The 18,971-nt window shown below is 38.5% G+C and overlaps 1 protein-coding gene and 1 pseudogene across 1 annotated transcript; both read right to left on the reverse strand.

Annotated features, from left to right (window-relative positions):
- Positions 1 to 1,344: 1,344 nt before the first annotated feature.
- Positions 1,345 to 3,984, reverse strand: LOC104233935 (uncharacterized). The gene is made up of 6 exons (XM_070154375.1): positions 3,556 to 3,984; positions 2,822 to 3,255; positions 2,055 to 2,292; positions 1,855 to 2,006; positions 1,608 to 1,698; positions 1,345 to 1,524 (listed from the first exon to the last, which is right to left on the reverse strand). The coding sequence occupies exons 1-6, from the start codon at positions 3,982 to 3,984 to the stop codon at positions 1,345 to 1,347; spliced, it is 1,524 nt and encodes a 507-aa protein (XP_070010476.1).
- Positions 3,985 to 6,494: 2,510 nt separating this feature from the next.
- LOC104233936 (mitogen-activated protein kinase kinase kinase 20-like) lies at positions 6,495 to 10,862 on the reverse strand (annotated as a pseudogene).
- Positions 10,863 to 18,971: the final 8,109 nt, after the last annotated feature.

Below are 18,971 nucleotides of genomic sequence, written 5' to 3' on the forward strand. Positions count from 1 at the left end.
GCAGCAAATCTTTGGGCACATGGAGAGTGGAAAAGAAATTCTAGTTATGACACACCACCAGAAAATGTTGACGACGACTATGATAGTGAAAATGAAACTTGTTGTCCAAAAGAGCTGTACTTTAGTTGTAAAGAAAGTTAGTTGTGGTTGATTTTTTGTATAAAGTTGCTGTAAAGAATCCAAACGAATTCTCAAATATATTGTAAATTCCTCAAAAGACACTTTTATTTTGTTTGCATAGCATAATTTTTTGTCACAACTATGCAAAATTACAATTTCAGAAGTAATATGAAGGCATCATGTTATTAATTTCTTTGTTTCTGTCAAGTATTGATTTGTCCATTGAGCTTGTAAGTATTAGTTCAGGACCAAATGTAATTGAACTTCAAATTTAAAGTTCAGGACCAATTGTCTTAACTTTTGAACTTGTAAGTCAAAGTTTATGAGCATGTGTCCTTAACTTTTGAACTTGAAACTAAAACTTCAGGACCAAGTGTCCTTAACTTTTGAACTTGAAACTCAAACTTCAGGACCAAGTGTCATTAACTTTTCAACTTGAAAGTCTAAGTTCAGGACCATGTGTCCTCAACTTTTGAAATTGAATCCTTAACTTTTGAACTTGGAACTCAAACTTCAGGACCAAGTGTCCTTATTTTTTGTATTTGGAATTATAAGTTAAAGACCAAGTGTTCTTAACGTTTCAACTTGTAAGTCAAAGTTAAGGACTTCATGGCCTTAACTTTTGAACATGAAACTCAAAGTTAAGGACTATCTGTCTTTAACTTTTGAACTTGTAAGTCAAAGTTAAGGACAAACAGACCTTAACTTTTGAACTTTGAACTCAAAATTAAGGACTGCTTGTCCTTAAGTTTTGAACCTGTAAGTCAAACATAAGGAATGTCTGTCCTTAACTTTTGAACTTTGAACTCAAAAGAAACAAAAAGAACGTAAGTAGAAAGAAATTTTGAAAATTCAGACATCTGCTCAAATAATAATAATAATCTAAATGAATCCAATTTATAGCAAAAACTTAAAAGAGTCGATAAACATAAGTGGATATATCTATTATTCTCTATGCTTTCTTAAAAATGGATGGACTGCCGGAGAATATATACAAGTTGTTCTATTATGGCCAATTCTTCTGTAACGACCACATTTGAATGTTATTTTTGATGACTCGATAGCTGCAATATGCCTTTTCTTCTGCCTTCTACCTGGTGGCACTTTGAAATCTGGAGGTTTAACAATTTGAGACTTAACACTCTCTGGTACAATCCAAGAATCAGTATGTCCTACAGGATGTATTTGTCTTTCATATGTTTTCAGCCAAGATTCCTTTAAGTACTAATGCGAGCAAAAGTTGGACTTCTTGATGTTTCTCTTCTCGATAGCTGCAATTGCATATATACATGGTAATTCATCAAATTGAAACTGAAAACAATCACATGTTCTTTTGTTTAAGTCCACCAAGAAAGTTATTCCTTCTTCTTCAACTCTAGAACGCCATGAATCAACAAGGAAGACCTTTAATGTTGAAAAATTATAAGTTACTATATTATGTTAAATTATATTAAAATAATAACCTAAACATAGAACATAATACTTACATTCCAAGTAAATGCTAAATCTATCTTTTTCTTCAATTCCTCTTCTACCCAACAAGAAACATCATAAAAAGTTCCTTCTGCTTCATTTCTCCTTTAATAAAACCAACGTTGTAGCTTCACTTGAATGAAATCCATTATTCTTAATATAGGCAGCTCCCTTGCTTCTAATAGGACAAAATTCATTGACTCAACTGTGTTTGTTGTGAGCATGTCATATCTTCGTCGTGGACTACAAAAACGTACCCACCTTTCCGGTGGTTCTTCCATCAAATAGTCATAAGTCTTCTTATCTACTTCTATATCTGACATGTAAAGATCAAATTCTTTGCGCCTGTATACTCTTGCAGCAGTTTGAAAAAGTTTTATGACCTCACTTTTCACTTTCCTTCGCTTTAGGTTCTGCTCCAAATGATAGATACAAATCATATGATGGCTTTCAGAATATACCTTTGCGATGGCATATGCAATAGATTGATGCCTTTCTGATAAAAAAAATAAATTCTCACGACTTCCAATTGCATTGCGAAGCTCACTAAAGTACCACTCATAGGAATTGTTATTTTCAGATTCTGCTATTCCAAAGGCTAGTGGGAAAATTTGGTTATTTGCATCTTTTGAAACTGAAATCATTAAAACACCACAAAATTTTGACTTCAAAAAAGTTGCATCAACAGCAATCACTGGTCTACAATGATTTCAACCAGATATTGATGATCCATATGCATAAAACATATAAAGAAACCTAAAAATACAATATAAAACAAGGTTAACAGAAGTTAAGGACATGCAGTCCTTAACTTAGACTAACAAGGTCAAAAGTTAAGGATAGGTAGTCCTGAACTTCTGGTTACAAGGCCAAAAGTTAAGAACAAGTAGTCCTGAAGTTAGACTAACAAGGTCAAAATTTAAGAGCAGGCATTCCTTAAATTAGAGTTACAAGTTATAAAGTTAAGGACATGCAGTCCTTAACTTTGAGTTCAAAGTTCAAAAGTTAAGGACATGGAGTCCTTAACTTAGACTAACAAGGTCAAAAGTTAACGTCACCATGTCCTTAATTTTATAACTTGCAATTCTAAGTTAAGGACCAAGTGTCCTTAACTTTTTGACTACACACATGAAAGTTAAGGACAACACTTCCTTAACTTTTTAACTGGTTAAAGACAGCATGTCCTAAAGTTTATAAAACAGACTAATAATTTTTTTTGATTGTTTACCTGTTGTTGTCGTCTATCTTTATGTTAGTATGTGTTCCCGGGTTTTTACTTCTCATCGTATACAAGTATGAAGACAATAATTCATAATTCTCTTCAGGAGTTCCTCTTATTAAAGAGGGAGCACATTGAGTAGCACGCCATCCCTTATGATACCCAATGTCTAGTCCATGCAATTTTTGCATTTCTGCCATGACAAAAGCTGGTGTAACTTCAAACCTTGGGTCTCGAAGATTGTCAATAATGTAACCACTAATCAACTTTGAAGTTGCATGCCTTTGATCAACTTTCATAGTGTTAACAGAGCAGTCATTATTTTTCTCAATCTTTACTATCTTGAACAGTGTTGAATCTTTAATTCTGAAAGAATGCACACACCACCCATACCTATCATCATTGCATTTCAACGAATATCTTGTTGAGCTTGATCTAACAACCTTGAATTCAAAATGTCCTTTAATTGCTATATTCGAAAAATAGTTAATTATACTCTTCTTTTTGTCAAATATTGATCCCACTTTTATTTCATCCAACAAAGCATTTTCTCTTAATATCGTAGTTCAGGATTCTTTTTTTTTTCAAATTTGACCTTCGTCTAGTTAGTTGAGTAGAGGTTTTTCAGCAACTTCTTCGATTACCGGTGCACTCTCTAAGACTTGAATACCCAAAGCTTGTTCGTTGTCAATCTCTATAATGCTTTGTCCTTCTACTTGAATAGAATCAAATGTTTAAAGCACATCTTCAGTTATTGGTTGAGCTTCAACCATATCTATTTCCATTATCTGTTGGCATTTATTTTGATTGTCATGTTGAGTTTCTCTGTTGACATGTTCAAAGGTGCTTGTTGATCCAAAAACTCTTTCCGAAATATCAACAATGAAACGACAGCCTTTGAAGAGTGAATGACTTTTTAGTAACTCTATATATGTTTGAAGATCTAAATCTTTGGATACAAGCATTCCCTTGATTGTTCCAAGGTTGATATCTAACCATATCACTGCTTCAAACTCGTCTCTATCCAATTCAATAACTTCAAAGATCTGTTTAATGAAATCTTCAAACCGAATTGCCTTAGGTACTAAAACAAGTTTTGTTTGATGATCAAGATACTTATAGTATTCACTCCAGCTACCATTAAAAGCAACTATAATGCATATTGTTTCCATCCTGCAAGTCACGAAAATGGGAAACTCAGAACATATTTTAAAGAGCAATCCTTGTATAATTAAAAACATGTACTGTAAGTTCAAGACCAAGTTAAGGGCCAAGTGTCCTTAACTTTTGAATTTGGAATTTAAAGTTAAGGACCGAGTGTCCTTAACTTCAGGACCAAGTGTCCTTAACTTCAGGACCAAGTGTCCTTAACTTCAGGACCAAGTTTCCTTAACTTTTTAACTTGGAACTTAAAGTTCAGGACCAAGTGTCCTTAAGTTATGAACTTGGAACTGTAAGTAAATGACAAAGTGTCCTTAACTTTTGAACTTGGAATTCAAAGTTAAGGACCAAGTATCCTTAACGTTTGAACTTGTAAATAAAAGCTCAAGACCAAGTGTCCTTAACTTTTGAACTTGGAATTCAAAGTTAAGGATCAAGTGTCTTTAACTTTTAAACTTGAAACTTGAAGTTAAGGACTGCATGTCCTTAACTTTTTAACTTGTAACTCTAAGTTAAGGACCAAGTGTCCTTAACTTTTGAACATGTAACTCAAAGTTCAGGACCAAGTGTCCTTAACTTTTCAACTTGAAACTCAAACTTCAGGAACAAGTGTCCTTACTTTTTAACTTGAAACTCAAACTTCAGGACCAAGTGTCCTTAACTTTTTCAAAACAATTTGCAAAACTATGATAATATGTCCTTAATATTCAGAAGAACAACAAAAAAGTTAAGGACATTGTGTCCTTAACTTTTTCAATTCAATTGGCAAAATCAGGACACTATATCCTTAATATTAGTAACAACGGTCATGTTAAGGACACCAAATCCTTAACATTATGTGCTTAATTTTTATAGAATTATCACATGACGTGATGTCCTTAACCTTATCAATCCAGAAATTCAAAAAATAGTCAAATTCCTAGCATCAAATTCATGGTAACGAAATAAAAATCAATAGAAACACACAAAAGCATAACTTACTGTAAATTTATGTCGATTTTTGGAGGAGAAAGTTGAATTCGATAGTTTCAAATCAGAAGAGAAGCTTCTGCAATTCTAGAGTTTGAAATTCGACGATCACAGTCTGCTACTGCTGCTGCTAATCGTCTAGTCAGGTAAAAGTTAATAAAAGCGTAGGTATAGGTTATAGCAGAAGGGTATTTTCGTCCAGTCAGGTAAAAGTTTATTCAACCAGTGGCTAAAGACTAAAGACATTTAAAACACTGGCTTTAAACTAAGGACATGTGCTCTTAATGGCTATTGTGCATAATCTCCCAACAAACAAAAAGCCTTAACATTATCGCCCTTCAACCGAACTGACTCAGTCAAATCTTCAACGATCGAGTCAACTTGTTCGCGTCGACTCACAGTGAGTCTCAACTCAGCTCGCTTAAACAAAGCATCCGCTTTCTCCAGCTCTGATTGCGACTTCACGATGAGCGGCGAAAGTGCTCAATCGAATCAAGATCTTACGTCTTAAATCCCTACAAATCGAGAGCTAAAGCCTCGAGTATGTGAGTTGTGGCATTTTTCGGGTCTAAAGTGATAGCTAAGTCAGCTTCGGCTTCAATAGATTTGGCTAATGAAGCGGCGGCGGATCGATCCATCACGAATGATGATTTGGCTTGGGAAAGAAGTTGAGCTCAATATGGTCAATTCACAAGAGGGACACCTATAGCTTTTCGTCAAGCTACTTACGACTTTTTCAAGTCATCACTCATCACATGCTGTGTTACCAGAATGCCAAATAGATGCAACAATGATAACACGTGATGATACAATAGCATACATAAAAGTAACAACAGATACAACTTTATCAATTCATAATAGCTGAACAAGTCAACTACTTATAATAATGCCAAAGCAAAAAATACAAAGAAGCAGGTCTATCTGTTGATTAACAAAACAACAAATCTTTTCAAGAAATGATTCAATTTAAAGAGGTAGGGGTGTAATTAAACCCAAAGAAATAAGATTACGTGATCACAACTTCACAAAGGAATTAACCATTTTTGGCTTAAAAACAATCAGTAATACAAATATACCAATACTGAGACATGTACTACAAAACTAGTGCCAATAAGCGATATCTAAAAATCACATACAAGAAGAAACCTTTTCTTTGTAAGGTGTGTTCATCGACTATAAGCATAGACACTGTTTATTTTTTTGAATAAAAAGGGGCTGCACCTGAGATCATCTTGATCATAAGCTGCCTACGTACCCCCAAAACAAATCCTAAAAGGGGGATCAAGCCCACACGTAGTTCTTTACATATACAGTATTCAATTGTATTGTTTTTTTAACTAAGAAGGGGTTGCACCTGATCATCTTGGTTGCAGGCTACCTATGTGCCCCAAACAAATCCTAAAGGGGGATCAAGCCCACACACTGTTCTTTTACATATACAATAAATGAATTTTCTTTCATGAATCATCTATCTACTGTCAGTAGCTAGCAGCCTTTCATGAATTCCGTTCTCTACTTTCTTCAGATTCAGCAGGTGCATTCTGATCATGCATCAATGCTCTATAACCAAATCGCTAATGTGTGGCTGTGTCTTGAATGATGTTTTTCGATGGGGTCTGCGCAAAAGGGAAATGTAACCACTTTGCTTCTTCCTTGTCTTTGTTGTAGGCTGCACATTGTTGGTTGATTTCATAAAAGAAATATTCAAGAGCATGTCGGCAGTCCAACACGAGCTCGGATTCTTGACCAGACAACTTCTTACAAAATCTTTTGCCTCTGCTGACAGTTTCGCACTCTCAAAACTTAGTTCCTTATACCCGATTCGGTGTAACACATCATCAACCTTTGCATAAGAATTGGATGATTCCATAGGGGTGTCCTAGTGATCAATTCGTAGACAGTGCAGCTAAGAGCCCAGATATCCGCCTCTGGACTGTACTCCCGCTTAAGCACGAATTCAGGTGCCATGTACCTTTTAGTTCCCCTGCGTCCTTGCTTTTGTGTCCAGCTCTAATCCAAAGTCATAACAAGACCGAAATCAGCGATCTTGGAAATCTATGTTGTATCATCATCAGTAGGAGTAACAAGTAGAATGTTGTGAGGCTTTATATCGCAGTGAATGATTCCCACACCATGAATGCAACTAAGCCCTAAAACGATAATTTTGGTGTGTTTTTTAACTTCCACCAGATGCATATTCTAACTATAAGTTGTAGAGGAGAACACCGTCTTCTAGCGTAACTTTAACCGAAAGAGCGAATAACGTGAGAAGAATCTTCGAACAAGCAGAGAAATTCCCTCTCTACTAGATGCGATTCAGAACGGCTGAACATACAAGACTTTACCACAATCAGTGATGGAATTAGACAATGACGAACAGTAGTAGTGAAATTGGTATCATCAGTGGAAGCTAACGAAACAAAGCCAAAGCCTCATTTCCCCAACGTTCTCCCTCTCTTCCACATAACTTCTACTTCTTCTTATCCTTCCGCCATTAGAAATAACTAGGTTACTACTGTATTAGTCAAAATCTGACCTTTGTGGTCGACCCAACCGAACCCCGTCCAAGCGGCAAGATAGTAAAAGATGCCATGATTTGTTCCAAATCACGTACTCACAGTGCTTGTTAAATCGAATAACAATACTTAGGGAACGACAAAAACGGATGTGGTATGAAGGTGCCTTGACCCGAGAACGTTGCAAGGATTCCATAACTATATATAGGGAGGGAACCTTCCTAGAAAGGGGGGCTTTTTCTCTTTCCTCTCCTCTATAATCTTACTAACAAAAGGAAGATAAAACAATCTTCCACTCATTATGTAAAGGGATGATCTCCATCAATCGGTGAAAAATGAAATGAAAAAGATCAACGAGATTGGTCATTTCTATTTTATCTTATACATCATCTCCCGATTTGTCTGTAGATCTGGAATTTACTATATATGACTAAGATTTACCTCTTCATCTTCTTTAATTGATTTAATAAAAAAGATTTCAATATCTTTTAGTCAAACAATTTGGTGCCGTCTGTGGGGATTTCTTAGTAAAATTTCCTAGTCTCTTCCAGATCAAAAATCGTACACATGATCACCCACCAAAAGAGCGGTAAGTAAACCTCACATGCCAACATATATCATGATGCTACATGCAAATGGAAGCTACAACCAGCATCCTCCCCCGCATGTCAGGCAACTTAGGAACTAGCCAAAGGAAGCCCAAAACTGCTCGGGGCCAAGGAACGAAAAAGGAGGGGAAAGAGAGCTGAATACGACTGTTGAATTCAGAAGCCACCGCCCCATCAACCATCGAAACACCAAACAAAACGAGCAACACTATAGTCCCACCCCATCCACCAACTACTCGAATCGGGGGAATGAGAATATCATGTTGGCCCACCTTCTGATGTTCACTCAAATAGGAACGTGAGCGCCGCACGGGCAAGCGAGCAAAGAAACATCTCAACTGAAAAAATGAGAAATTACTACAAAACAACTGAAATATCGTCCACTTGATGACCCAACTCTAAAAAAAACTGGGATTCACCAGAGGATACCCAACTCTCCAAAAAATTGGGAGCAACGACGGGTTAATATTTCAATGAAAGTTTGAAATAATACCCTTAAGCCTAAGGGCCTTCGCCATAAAGAAAAGAGTTCGACCTCGATCGAACCACGACGGGTTAATATAAAGTTCGAAATAACACCCCTAAGGCCAAGGGCCTTCGCCAAAAAGAAAAAAGTTCGACCTCGATCGAATGACGACGGGTTAATATTTTGACGAAAGTTCGAAATAACACCCTTAAGGCCAAGGGCCTTCGCCAAAAAGGAAAGAGTTCGACCTCGATCGAACGATGATAGGTTAACATTTCGACGAAAGGTTGAAATAACACCCTTAAGTCCAAGGGCCTTCGCCAAAAAGAAAAAGTTCGACGTCGATCGAACGACGATAAAAGTTTGAAATAACACCCTTAAGGCCAAGGGCCTTCGCCAAAAAGGAAAGAGTTCGACCTCGATCGAACGATGACGGGTTAATATTTCGACGAAAGTTTGAAATAACACCCTTAAGGCTAAGGGCCTTCGCCAAAAAGAAAAAAATTTGACCTCGATCGTACGACGAAGTGTTAATATATCGACGAAAGTTCGAAATAATACCCTTAAGGCCAAGGGCCTTTGCCAAAAAGGAAAGAGTTCGACCTCGATCGAACAATGACGGGTTAATATTTCGATGAAAGTTCGAAATAACACCCTTAAGTCCAAGGGCCTTTACCAAAACGAAAAAAGTTTGACCTCAATCGAACTACGATGGGTTAATATTTCGACGAAAGTTCGAAATAACACCCTTAAGGCCAAGGGCCTTCGCAAAAAAGAAAAGAGTTAGACCTCGATCAAATGATGACAGGTTCATATTTCGATGAAAGTTCAAAATAACACCCTAAAGGCCAAGGGCCTTCGCCAAAAAGAAAAAAGTTCGACCTCGATCGAACGACAACAAGTTAATATTTCGATGAAAGTTCGAAATAACGCCCTTAAGGCCAAAGGACTTCACCAAAAAGAAAAGAGTTCGACCTCGATCGAACGACGACGGATTAATATTTTGATGAAAGTTCGAAATAACACCCTTAAGGGCAAGGGCCTTTGCCAAAAAGAAAAGAGTTCGACCTCGATCGAGCAATGACGGGTTAATATTTTGACGAAAGTTCGAAATAACACCCTAGAGGCCAAAGGCTTTCGCCAAAAAGAAAAAAAGTTCGACCTCGATCGAATGATGACGGGTTAATATTTCGACAAAAGTTTGAAATAATGCCCTTAAGGCAAAGGGCCTTTACCAAAAAGAAAAGAGTTCGACCTCGATCGAATGACGACGGGTTAATATTTCGACGAATGTTCGAAATAACCTTTAAGGCCAAGGGCCTTCGCCAAAAAGGAAAGAGTTCGACCTCGATCGAGCTACGATGAGTTAATATTTCGACGAAAGTTCGAAATAACACCCTTAAAGCCAAGGGCCTTCGCCAAAAAAAAAAGAGTTCGACCTCAATCGAACAATGACGAGTTAATATTTCGATGAAAGTTCGAAACATCCTCGGGGCTAAAGGCCATTTTAAATAAAAAAGGGGTATAATAGAATTGGGACTCACGGCGGGATAATATATCGATATGAACTCGAAAGTAACTTCATTACGACTAAGGTCGCCATTAAAAAATGTTCAATGCCAGCTGAACTGTGATGGGATAGTTCTTTGACACAAGTTTGAAAATATCGCCCCGACAGCTAAAACCGCCATCAAAATCCTAGTCAATCCGTGTGGCACTAAATTCCCTAAGAATCGGGAACTCGCCACACAGAGATCTACTTCTTTGCTCCAGAGTTATAAAAAACAAAACAGGGAAAGAAATACAAGAGGCGTGCAACAATGAAAAATTCCTCTTTATACGAAGCTACTGCGCAAACAGCCGCAGATTACATACGGCTAAACCAATAAAATCCAAGAAAAAGTAATAAATAACCAATTAAAAAAAGGAAATGAACAAAGACATCAATTTTTTCACTCGGCATCATCACCGCCACCCTCTTCACCACCATCTCCAGGAAGTCCTCCTTCATCATCACCACCTTTATCGGCCTTCGGCGTCATAGGGTCATATCCACAGTTAAAACCAACCTCTCGTGCCTTCGCCCGTGCTCCTTCATATGCAGCCTTGGGAACACTGCTTGCCTCCCACAAACTCTTATATATATCCCATTGGGTTTCAACATAAACCCAAAGATCGTGCAAACAACGAGGAAAAACAGCAGAGGAAGATTTGACTTGAGCCAACAGTCGCTCCTTTTCGGCCTCAAGAGCAGCGACCCGGTCCCCTAAGATCGACGTCTCCCGGTCGATCTCACTAATACACTCCTCGAGCCTCACTTCCCTTAGCATAGCCGTTGCCCTTTCCGATTCCTGCTCGGATTGGAGGACGTGGACAGTGTTCTCTAGAGCCGCCACCCTCGCCAAAGCCGATGACCAGGCACTCTCGATGTTTTACAACCCAATAACCTTTCTCTCCAACTCGGCCAATTCTCCCATCCACTACGCGACCATCGCCTTGACCCTGATAAGATTCTGATCCATCTCAGATTGCATCGACCTCAGTTTTCCCTGAAGATATTCACATCTGCAACAACCCTATTGACCAACTCAAGCTCTTCGTCCTTTGCACGAAGTTGCTCCTCGAGTACGCTACTTTTGCGAATAGCCTGCATTAACTCCTGATCCCTCTTCTCCAATTCCTCGTCAAGGGATTGATCACCAGGGTTCGCCTTCAGCCGCTTGTGTATCTCACATCACTTATTGCGATAGCGCTGATATTTCTACAGCATCGCCAAGAAAATCTTGGCCCGAGTGTCATCCCTACGATCGCTCTCAATATCCACCATGTACGTATGAAAAACGAAAAGACGGTCTAAGGCCAGATCATCCAAAAAATAAAAGGAACATGAAAGAAAAGTGAAACATACCCTCAAGCCCATAACGACCACTTCATACATCAAATCAATATCAGGAACATTCCAAAGAGCCTCGCTCTCGGCGGCAAAACACAAGAGGTCAAACTATGACACCAGGTCCTTCGTATCTCTAGAAGGTTGATATCCGATAAGATCTCAAGAATATAGGATGTGCCTTCCACATGCACCACCGAACGAGTAAGACCCTCTTCAAACATCTTAACATTATCAGGATCAATATCAGACTCAGATTCGTAGTCAACGACCACGACACCCTTTCCCCTTTTTGCGGCCAAGGAAGAGGCATGGCCAGGCACCAAGGATGAAGGCCTGTCCAAAGCAGTAACAGCGGCCTCAGGAGTCTGACCCCCCGTCACGGTAGATTGCTGATCAATCATAGCGGCAGGGATCTCCGTCGATATGGCAAACACAATGACCGACTCTGTTTCTACAGGTGGAATGGCACCAACTCTCGCCTCAGACCCCGTTAAGGGGAGGTCTTTCTATAGATGTATCACGACCGAAGGAGCCATTTCAGACTCCACTCGAAGCCTCTTTGATGGCCTCTCCCCTTCTTCAGCACGGGAAGATTCCCTAGCTGGGTAGGTGATGGGGGTCAGAATCTCAGTTTGAGGGGTAGCCTCTATGCGCACGGCCACAACCGTAGATTCAACTGAAGCGGCCCTCGATGAAGGTCGGGTAGTAGATCCTAAGGCAGGGCGAGCGGACGATATAGGCTAATAAAAAGCTAGTGGAGGAGCCCTCCCTCTCTGCACTCTCCCTGGCATCAACGAAAATCACATAAGAAACAAAGTAAAAATAGGGGAGGGAGAAGAATAGCAAAAAACAAAGATTATATTACTCACCAGTAAGGGGATTGCTTCCATATTTCTCATAGAAGGACGACCATGTGCGGACCCCCACCGTATGAGGAAGGATGTTGTTTACCCACTCGTGGACACCGTCAATAGATGCAAGGGGTAGTTTCGCAGCTATAAAAATAGAAACAGTTTTTTAGTACTGCCAACAGGAAAGCGGTCGAGCATCATTCTGACCAAGAGTATAGAAACTTACGTGCAAAATTCCATTTCTCAGGGAACCCCGTAGGATTTGCCACAAGGTGATCAGTCTGCACATAGAAGTAATTCTCATAGAAATGATGGTTGGCTCTGTCATCCGTCTTTACCACCAGACTCTTCATCCCTCGTTGGCGCATATGAATCATTGTGCCATGAATGAGTTAAGGAGCAAAAATATAGAGTATGTGCCTTAAAGTGATCTCCCGACCAGCGAGCTCCATAAACTTGAGCAGCATAATACATGTACAACAAAAGTTGAGCCGGGAATACGTCATAAAAGCGGAAAAAATCTACCACCAAGAGAGGGAGAGGGAGCGTGTACCCAACAATAAAGGGGTAGGCATAGAATACGCAGTACCCTGGGCTGTCAAAATGGACTATGTCATCCCCCACCGCGGGCAACATTTCGATGTGGCGAGGGATTCCCCACCTAGACTTCAATTTTGCGATCCCCTCCATATTTATAACAGAAAGAGCATGTTCCGGCTCCTCCCGACGGGATTGTGGAAATGATTCCATGGTCTCCCAAGGCAAGGCAAGATCTCAGCCACAGTCAGAACCCCCTCATCTTCTACCACTTCTACTCCTTCAGTGGCAAGAACATCTCTTTTCGGCGATGGAGTTGTGGCAGGTTGGTCAGCACGAGAAGAATTACCAGCCATCTGTATCAACTTGATAAAACAAAGGAGTGGAAGAAAAAAAGAAGGACGAAAGTTCTTGGCTAATAGGAGAAAATAAAAAATTCAAAGTATCAGGAGAAAAGAAGATTCACAAAGTTCTTTCAAGTAAAGGCAAGGAAGTGTGTCAGTCGAATAGTGCTTTCCTTCTATTTATAAGAGACATAAATTCCCCAAGCGCGAAACCCAAGAGTCACCAATCGAATTTGATGGAGCATGAAATGGTTGAATCCCCGAGAAACGTGTGTCATAATGGCAGCAAGCACGAATGACGTTTCAAGTTAAATGATGTTTCGATTTTGAAAACGGCCGCGATGGTTCAAAGGCATCACAAGAGCGTCGTTTCATTACTTGAATATAAAAATCATACCCAAAGCATAGGTAGTCAGATTTCTCTTAGATGTGTAAATATCATGATTCGTCTGCTAGGCCCGACAAGGGACGGCCCCGGTAAATAGAGGGACTAACTGTATTGGTCAAAATCTGATCATTGTGGTCGACCCAACTAGGACCCCGTCCAAGCGGTAGGATAATAAAAGATGCCATGATTTGTTCCAAACCACGTACTCATAGTGCCCGCTAAATTGAAGAATAATACTTAGATAATGACGAAAACGAACGTGGTATGAAGGTGCCTTGACCCGAGAACGTAGCAAGGATTGCATAACTATATATAGGGAGGGAACCTTCCTAGAAAGGGGGGCTTTTTCTCTTTCCTCTCCTCGGTAATCTTACTAGCAAAAGCAAGATAAAACAATCTTCCACTCATTATGTAAAGGGATGATCTGCATCAATCGGTGAAAAATGGAATGAAAAAGATCAGCGAGGTTGATCTCTTCTATTTTATCTTATGCATCATCTCCCGACTCGTCTGTAGATATGGAATTTACTTGTAACACCCCGTAAATTTGAATTAGTTGTGGATGCATTAAATGAGTATTAATATGATGGTTATCAATTGGTTATGATAATAAGTGTACTAGGCATATCATAAGTGATTTAGGGTCCAAGGAAAGACCAAAATCTAAGCCAAGTTGGAAAATTACATGATAGACTAAAATTCTAAATGAGCACGCACAATACTATACTTTACACAATACTATAAAATGAAAGATCTTTGAGTCTAGTTTCTAACGCTTCAAACCGTTTGTCATTTGGACACTCCTACCAGAAGTTATGATCAAATTACCAAACGCTGGCAGAATTTTACACTACCGCGTCGCCCATGTGTCGCGCCATGCGGCGTGGCTGTGTAGATTAACAGAGCACTACCAAATTTCATTTCTAGGCACATTTTTCATTATCGCGCTGTCCCATGCACCGCAGCTGTGCAAATCTTGTTTTTTGTCCAACCCGACCCTATTTTGATATAAATCCTTCGAGGGTTATTTTCCCCACTTCATTTGGACGAATTTTAGGGTTTTCCTCCAATCTCTCAAGACCTCCAACCCTCCTATCTTCAAGGTAAGCAATCTCCATTATCTTTGTGTGAATTCCATCATTGATACACTAGTATTGATGAAATCTACACATAAAATACTTAGATCTTCAAGGGATTTCTTCAAGAACTCAAAGGAGGGTTTTGCAAGATTTCTTCCAAAAAGGTAATACTACACCCTTAGACTTACATGTATGGATTTATTAAGGGAATATGAGTATGAATAAGTATTGGAACTCTTGGTATTGTGATTGGAAACCATAAGTTCCCAATTTAATTACACAACTATTATAGAGATTGAAAGATGTTTATTTAATGGAACTTTGTTGGTTGGGTGTGGATGGATGGTCATATATGTGATTTGGAAGTTATAAATTGGCTAATAATGATGGTGGGATAAATTGTTGATGAATGGTGGTAGTTAGATGAACTAAGTATATGATGATGAGATGTAGAGATTTATGCCTACAAGGTGTTTGATAATATGCCTAAATGGCTTAAGTTATGGAATTTGTTACTAATATTGGGTTCCATTGAATGTTGCTATTGTAGATTAAAGTTTCTTAGTATTGTGAATCATTGTAGTATCACTAAGGGGAGAAATTGAGGTATGTGAGGCTAACTCTCTATGTTTGGGAACGTTAATGATTCTCCCTACACTACGTTTCTTTTATGATGTTACTAATTGCCTCAAAAATAGAGTTTAGCCTAGTTCCTTGAATAGTTGTAGAACTTCTATTCTCTAGCTTCATAACTCGTTCATGACTTTCATTATGAACGTTGTGAGCTCAGTGCGTATTCAATATAGACTTGGGGTTGATTCCCCCGAGTCTTAGTATAGATTACTCAGTATGCCATAAATAGTTGAAATTTTAGTGTTCATAATAAGTTCAAGAATACATGTCTCAGTCTAGTCCTATTCAGTATTCCAATATTATGTAACTTAGTGTGATCCAGTATTTCAGTATCATATAACTCAGTGTGATTCAGTATTTCACTATCATGTATTGTAGTATGATTCTCAGTTCATGATTTTAAATTCCCGAATGTTGAACACCTATATTTGGGCTTGAGGCCGTAGTTTATGCCTTATGCATGTTTGGGCCTGAGGCCGTAGTTTATGCTTTATGCATGTTTGGGCTTGAGGCCTTAGTTTATGCTTTATGCATTTTTGGGCCTGAGGCCGTAGTTATGTATACGTATACTTGGGCCTGAGGCCGTAGCTTGTGCACATATATATTGGGCCCGAGGCCGTAGCTTATTTAGATAAACAGGTTGTTCATCATTCAAAAGAGAGAGTATTCATATCCTTACTTCCTTTGTTCAGTTCAATTATTAATTATCATTTCAATTATTAGTTATCATTTCAGTTACTAGTTATCAGTCATCAGTCATCAGTTATCATTTCAGTTTCAGTTTCAATAGTTATCATTTCAGTTATCAATTATCAATTCTCAGTTATCAGCTCAGTTTCAGTTTCAACATTTATAATTCTTTCTTTCAGTTGCTTTATATACCAATGCAATTAAAATGTATTGACGTCCTTTTTGCCCTGGGCCTGCATTTCACGATGTTGTTAATGATTTACAGGTTGATGATTCAGAGCGCTAGGATTCTCGTACCAGCTATTTGGTGATCCCTAGTTCTTTCGGGGCATTATCATTACTTTACAGTCTTTCAGTGGTTACGGATAGACAGCGTTTTTAGTACTTCAATAGAGGCTTTATAGGCTAGACTAACAACCAGACAGAGTCGCAGGCTTTTCATATTAAGCTGTGTTGACCACGAATATGTTTCAAAATTGTATTAGTATTTCCGCACTTTGATTGTTTTATAATTCCGACTTTTAGCATATCATCATGTGTTAGTTTATCTTCTGCATTTAGTGTGTTATGATATCACTTGTTGATTCAGCCAACCAGTTGGTTCGTGCGGTCACATGTAGTTAGGCACCGAGTGTCGTGTTACGTCCAGGCCCAGGTTCGAGGCGTAACAAAGCTTGGTATCAGAGCACTAGGTTCAAAGGTCCTAGGGAGTCTATGAAGCCGTGTCCAGTGGAGTTTCCTTTATATGTGTGTGTCGGCCACTCATATAAATGGATAACTACCAAGACATTCAGGGTTGTCTCACTTCTTTCTACTCTAGATCGTGCCATGAAGCTTAGAGCAATAACTAACCTTCTCTTCCTATCGAATTCCAAATGTATTGGATACCAAAGCAACACGCAGGAGAAACCTATGGTTCTAGAGAGGACAATTGCCCATTGGGATATATCTATGGAGTACATGTTGGTAACAAATAAGATTTGAAAGGATGTTGAAAGTGGGATGCAATGGATAGTAGTACAGATTAGAGCATAACCTAATCAGAAAGTACAAAAACAGTTATCATATTTTATGGTTCTCAGTTTATCTATGTTACCAGTTAGCGGCCTTTCAGTTAGCAGGTTTATGGTTATTCAGTATGCCAGTTATTTGTTATTCAGTTACCAAATCTCCAATTTTTAGTGTATCAAAATTTTTGGAGACTTATGAGTATACAGTGATGCATATGGATGCTCAAAGAAAATGTAAGTAACAGTGATTATAGCAAAATCTTTTCATGTTTTATGGAATAAAACCCAAGACTCACCGGATGGTGCATGAAGTGATTTATCGGATGTGTATGGCATTGTATCTGTATGTCAGACCCCATGGTGTAACAGGTTAAGAATTCAACCGCAACGGGCATAGAATTGATCACTATAGTTTTGGACAAGAAAGAGCCTAAGGGAAATATAGCTAAGAATAATATATTTGTATGAAATGAGAACCAAGAGCAGGCGACATTGAATTTTAGGGAATGATTTTAAGTTGTTTAGATTTATTCAAATCAGAACTAGAAAGTACCATGTTAGTGAATTTGTATACGAAGTGGCTATTATTGTGAGATAAAAGATATGACAGTTCCCTTTCACATGATGCGATTATGTGTTTAGGTTGGAGGTTTATAGTCTGAAGCGATTTTGAAGTGTATAGAAAGTTAGGGGTTAGATATCTCAATTTTGTTTAAGATAGATGAAATTTCCCTAAGTGTGATCCATGTACATAGTTCAAAAGAATGATAGTGTATGGCAAAAGAATATGGTCAGATAATGAGGGAAGTTAGGATAAACCTTATGCTTCACTTTAGTTATTCAAAGCAGAGCAAAAAAATATGATGCTAGCAGGTGGTTAGTAAAAGAATAGTAAATAAGTTTTGAGTAAATACAGTAAATTAGCAATTTCAGCAGAGCTAGTAGAGGTAAGATTTGATTCACTTAGCTAGGTTAATAGTGAGTGGATGACAATTTGAAATATCGAACATATGTTAGAACCCAACGAGTTTAAGTTAAACCCGAAGTACTGCGTCAGTAGAAAAAAATCAACTAGCAGTGAGAGAGCAAGCTATAGAAGAATAACCTTTAGGAATTATCGAAATGTGATTTCTCCAAGACTAATAGTGTGAGCAGAGTTAAATTATTAAGATTGTGTATGATAGTTGTGAATACATTAGTTTTCTGTTATGTGAATAATTTAGTTTTTCCTAGCTCAGAAGTAAGTTGGAAGATGAGTTGTCATTGACATAGAGTGCAGAGAATTGCAGAAAATAAGGAAAGTTATTGGGATCCAACAAAAAGAGAAGGATCCACAAGTATAATGTGACAACCCAGCCAGTCGTCTCATGAGTTACCACTCTATTTTCATCATTTGTGCTTTTTTATGCTTTGTTTATCCGTGTTATGTGGTATCGGGTTGATCAGATCGAATCCAGAATGATTTTTGTAAGGTTTGAGACACTTAGTCTCTTTTGAGGAAGCTTAAGTTGGAAAAGTCAACTGAATATTGACTTATGCGTTCAGGGCTCAGATGCGGGTTCTGATGGTTCGGTTAGCTTCGGGAGGTGATTTGGGGAGTGTGATCGGAATGAGTTTCGGAGGTTCGGAGTAGATTTAGGCTTGAATTAGCGAAGTTGATATTTTGGCAATTTTCGGATAGTAGGCGAGATTTTGATATAGGGGTTGGAATGGAATTCCGAGAGTCGCAGTAGTACCGTGGTGTCATTTAGGATGTGTTTGCAAAATTTCAGGTCATTCGAAAATGGTTTGGTTGGGTTTTTTATCAAAAGAGGAATTCGGAAGATTCTAGAAAGTTTGGCTTGAAGCCAACGTGTTTTGGTTGATTTGATGTTGTTTGAGGTGTTTTGAATATTGGTACAATTTTGAATAAGGTATTAGGATATGTTTATGCTTTTGGTTGAGGTCCTGGGGGCCTCGGGGTGATTTTGGATGGTTGACGGGGAGTTTGAAACTTTGTTGCAACTGCTGAATT

The sequence above is a fragment of the Nicotiana sylvestris genome, chromosome 1 (genome assembly GCF_000393655.2).
Source record: "Nicotiana sylvestris chromosome 1, ASM39365v2, whole genome shotgun sequence".
In the NCBI taxonomy this organism is placed as follows: domain Eukaryota; kingdom Viridiplantae; phylum Streptophyta; class Magnoliopsida; order Solanales; family Solanaceae; genus Nicotiana; species Nicotiana sylvestris.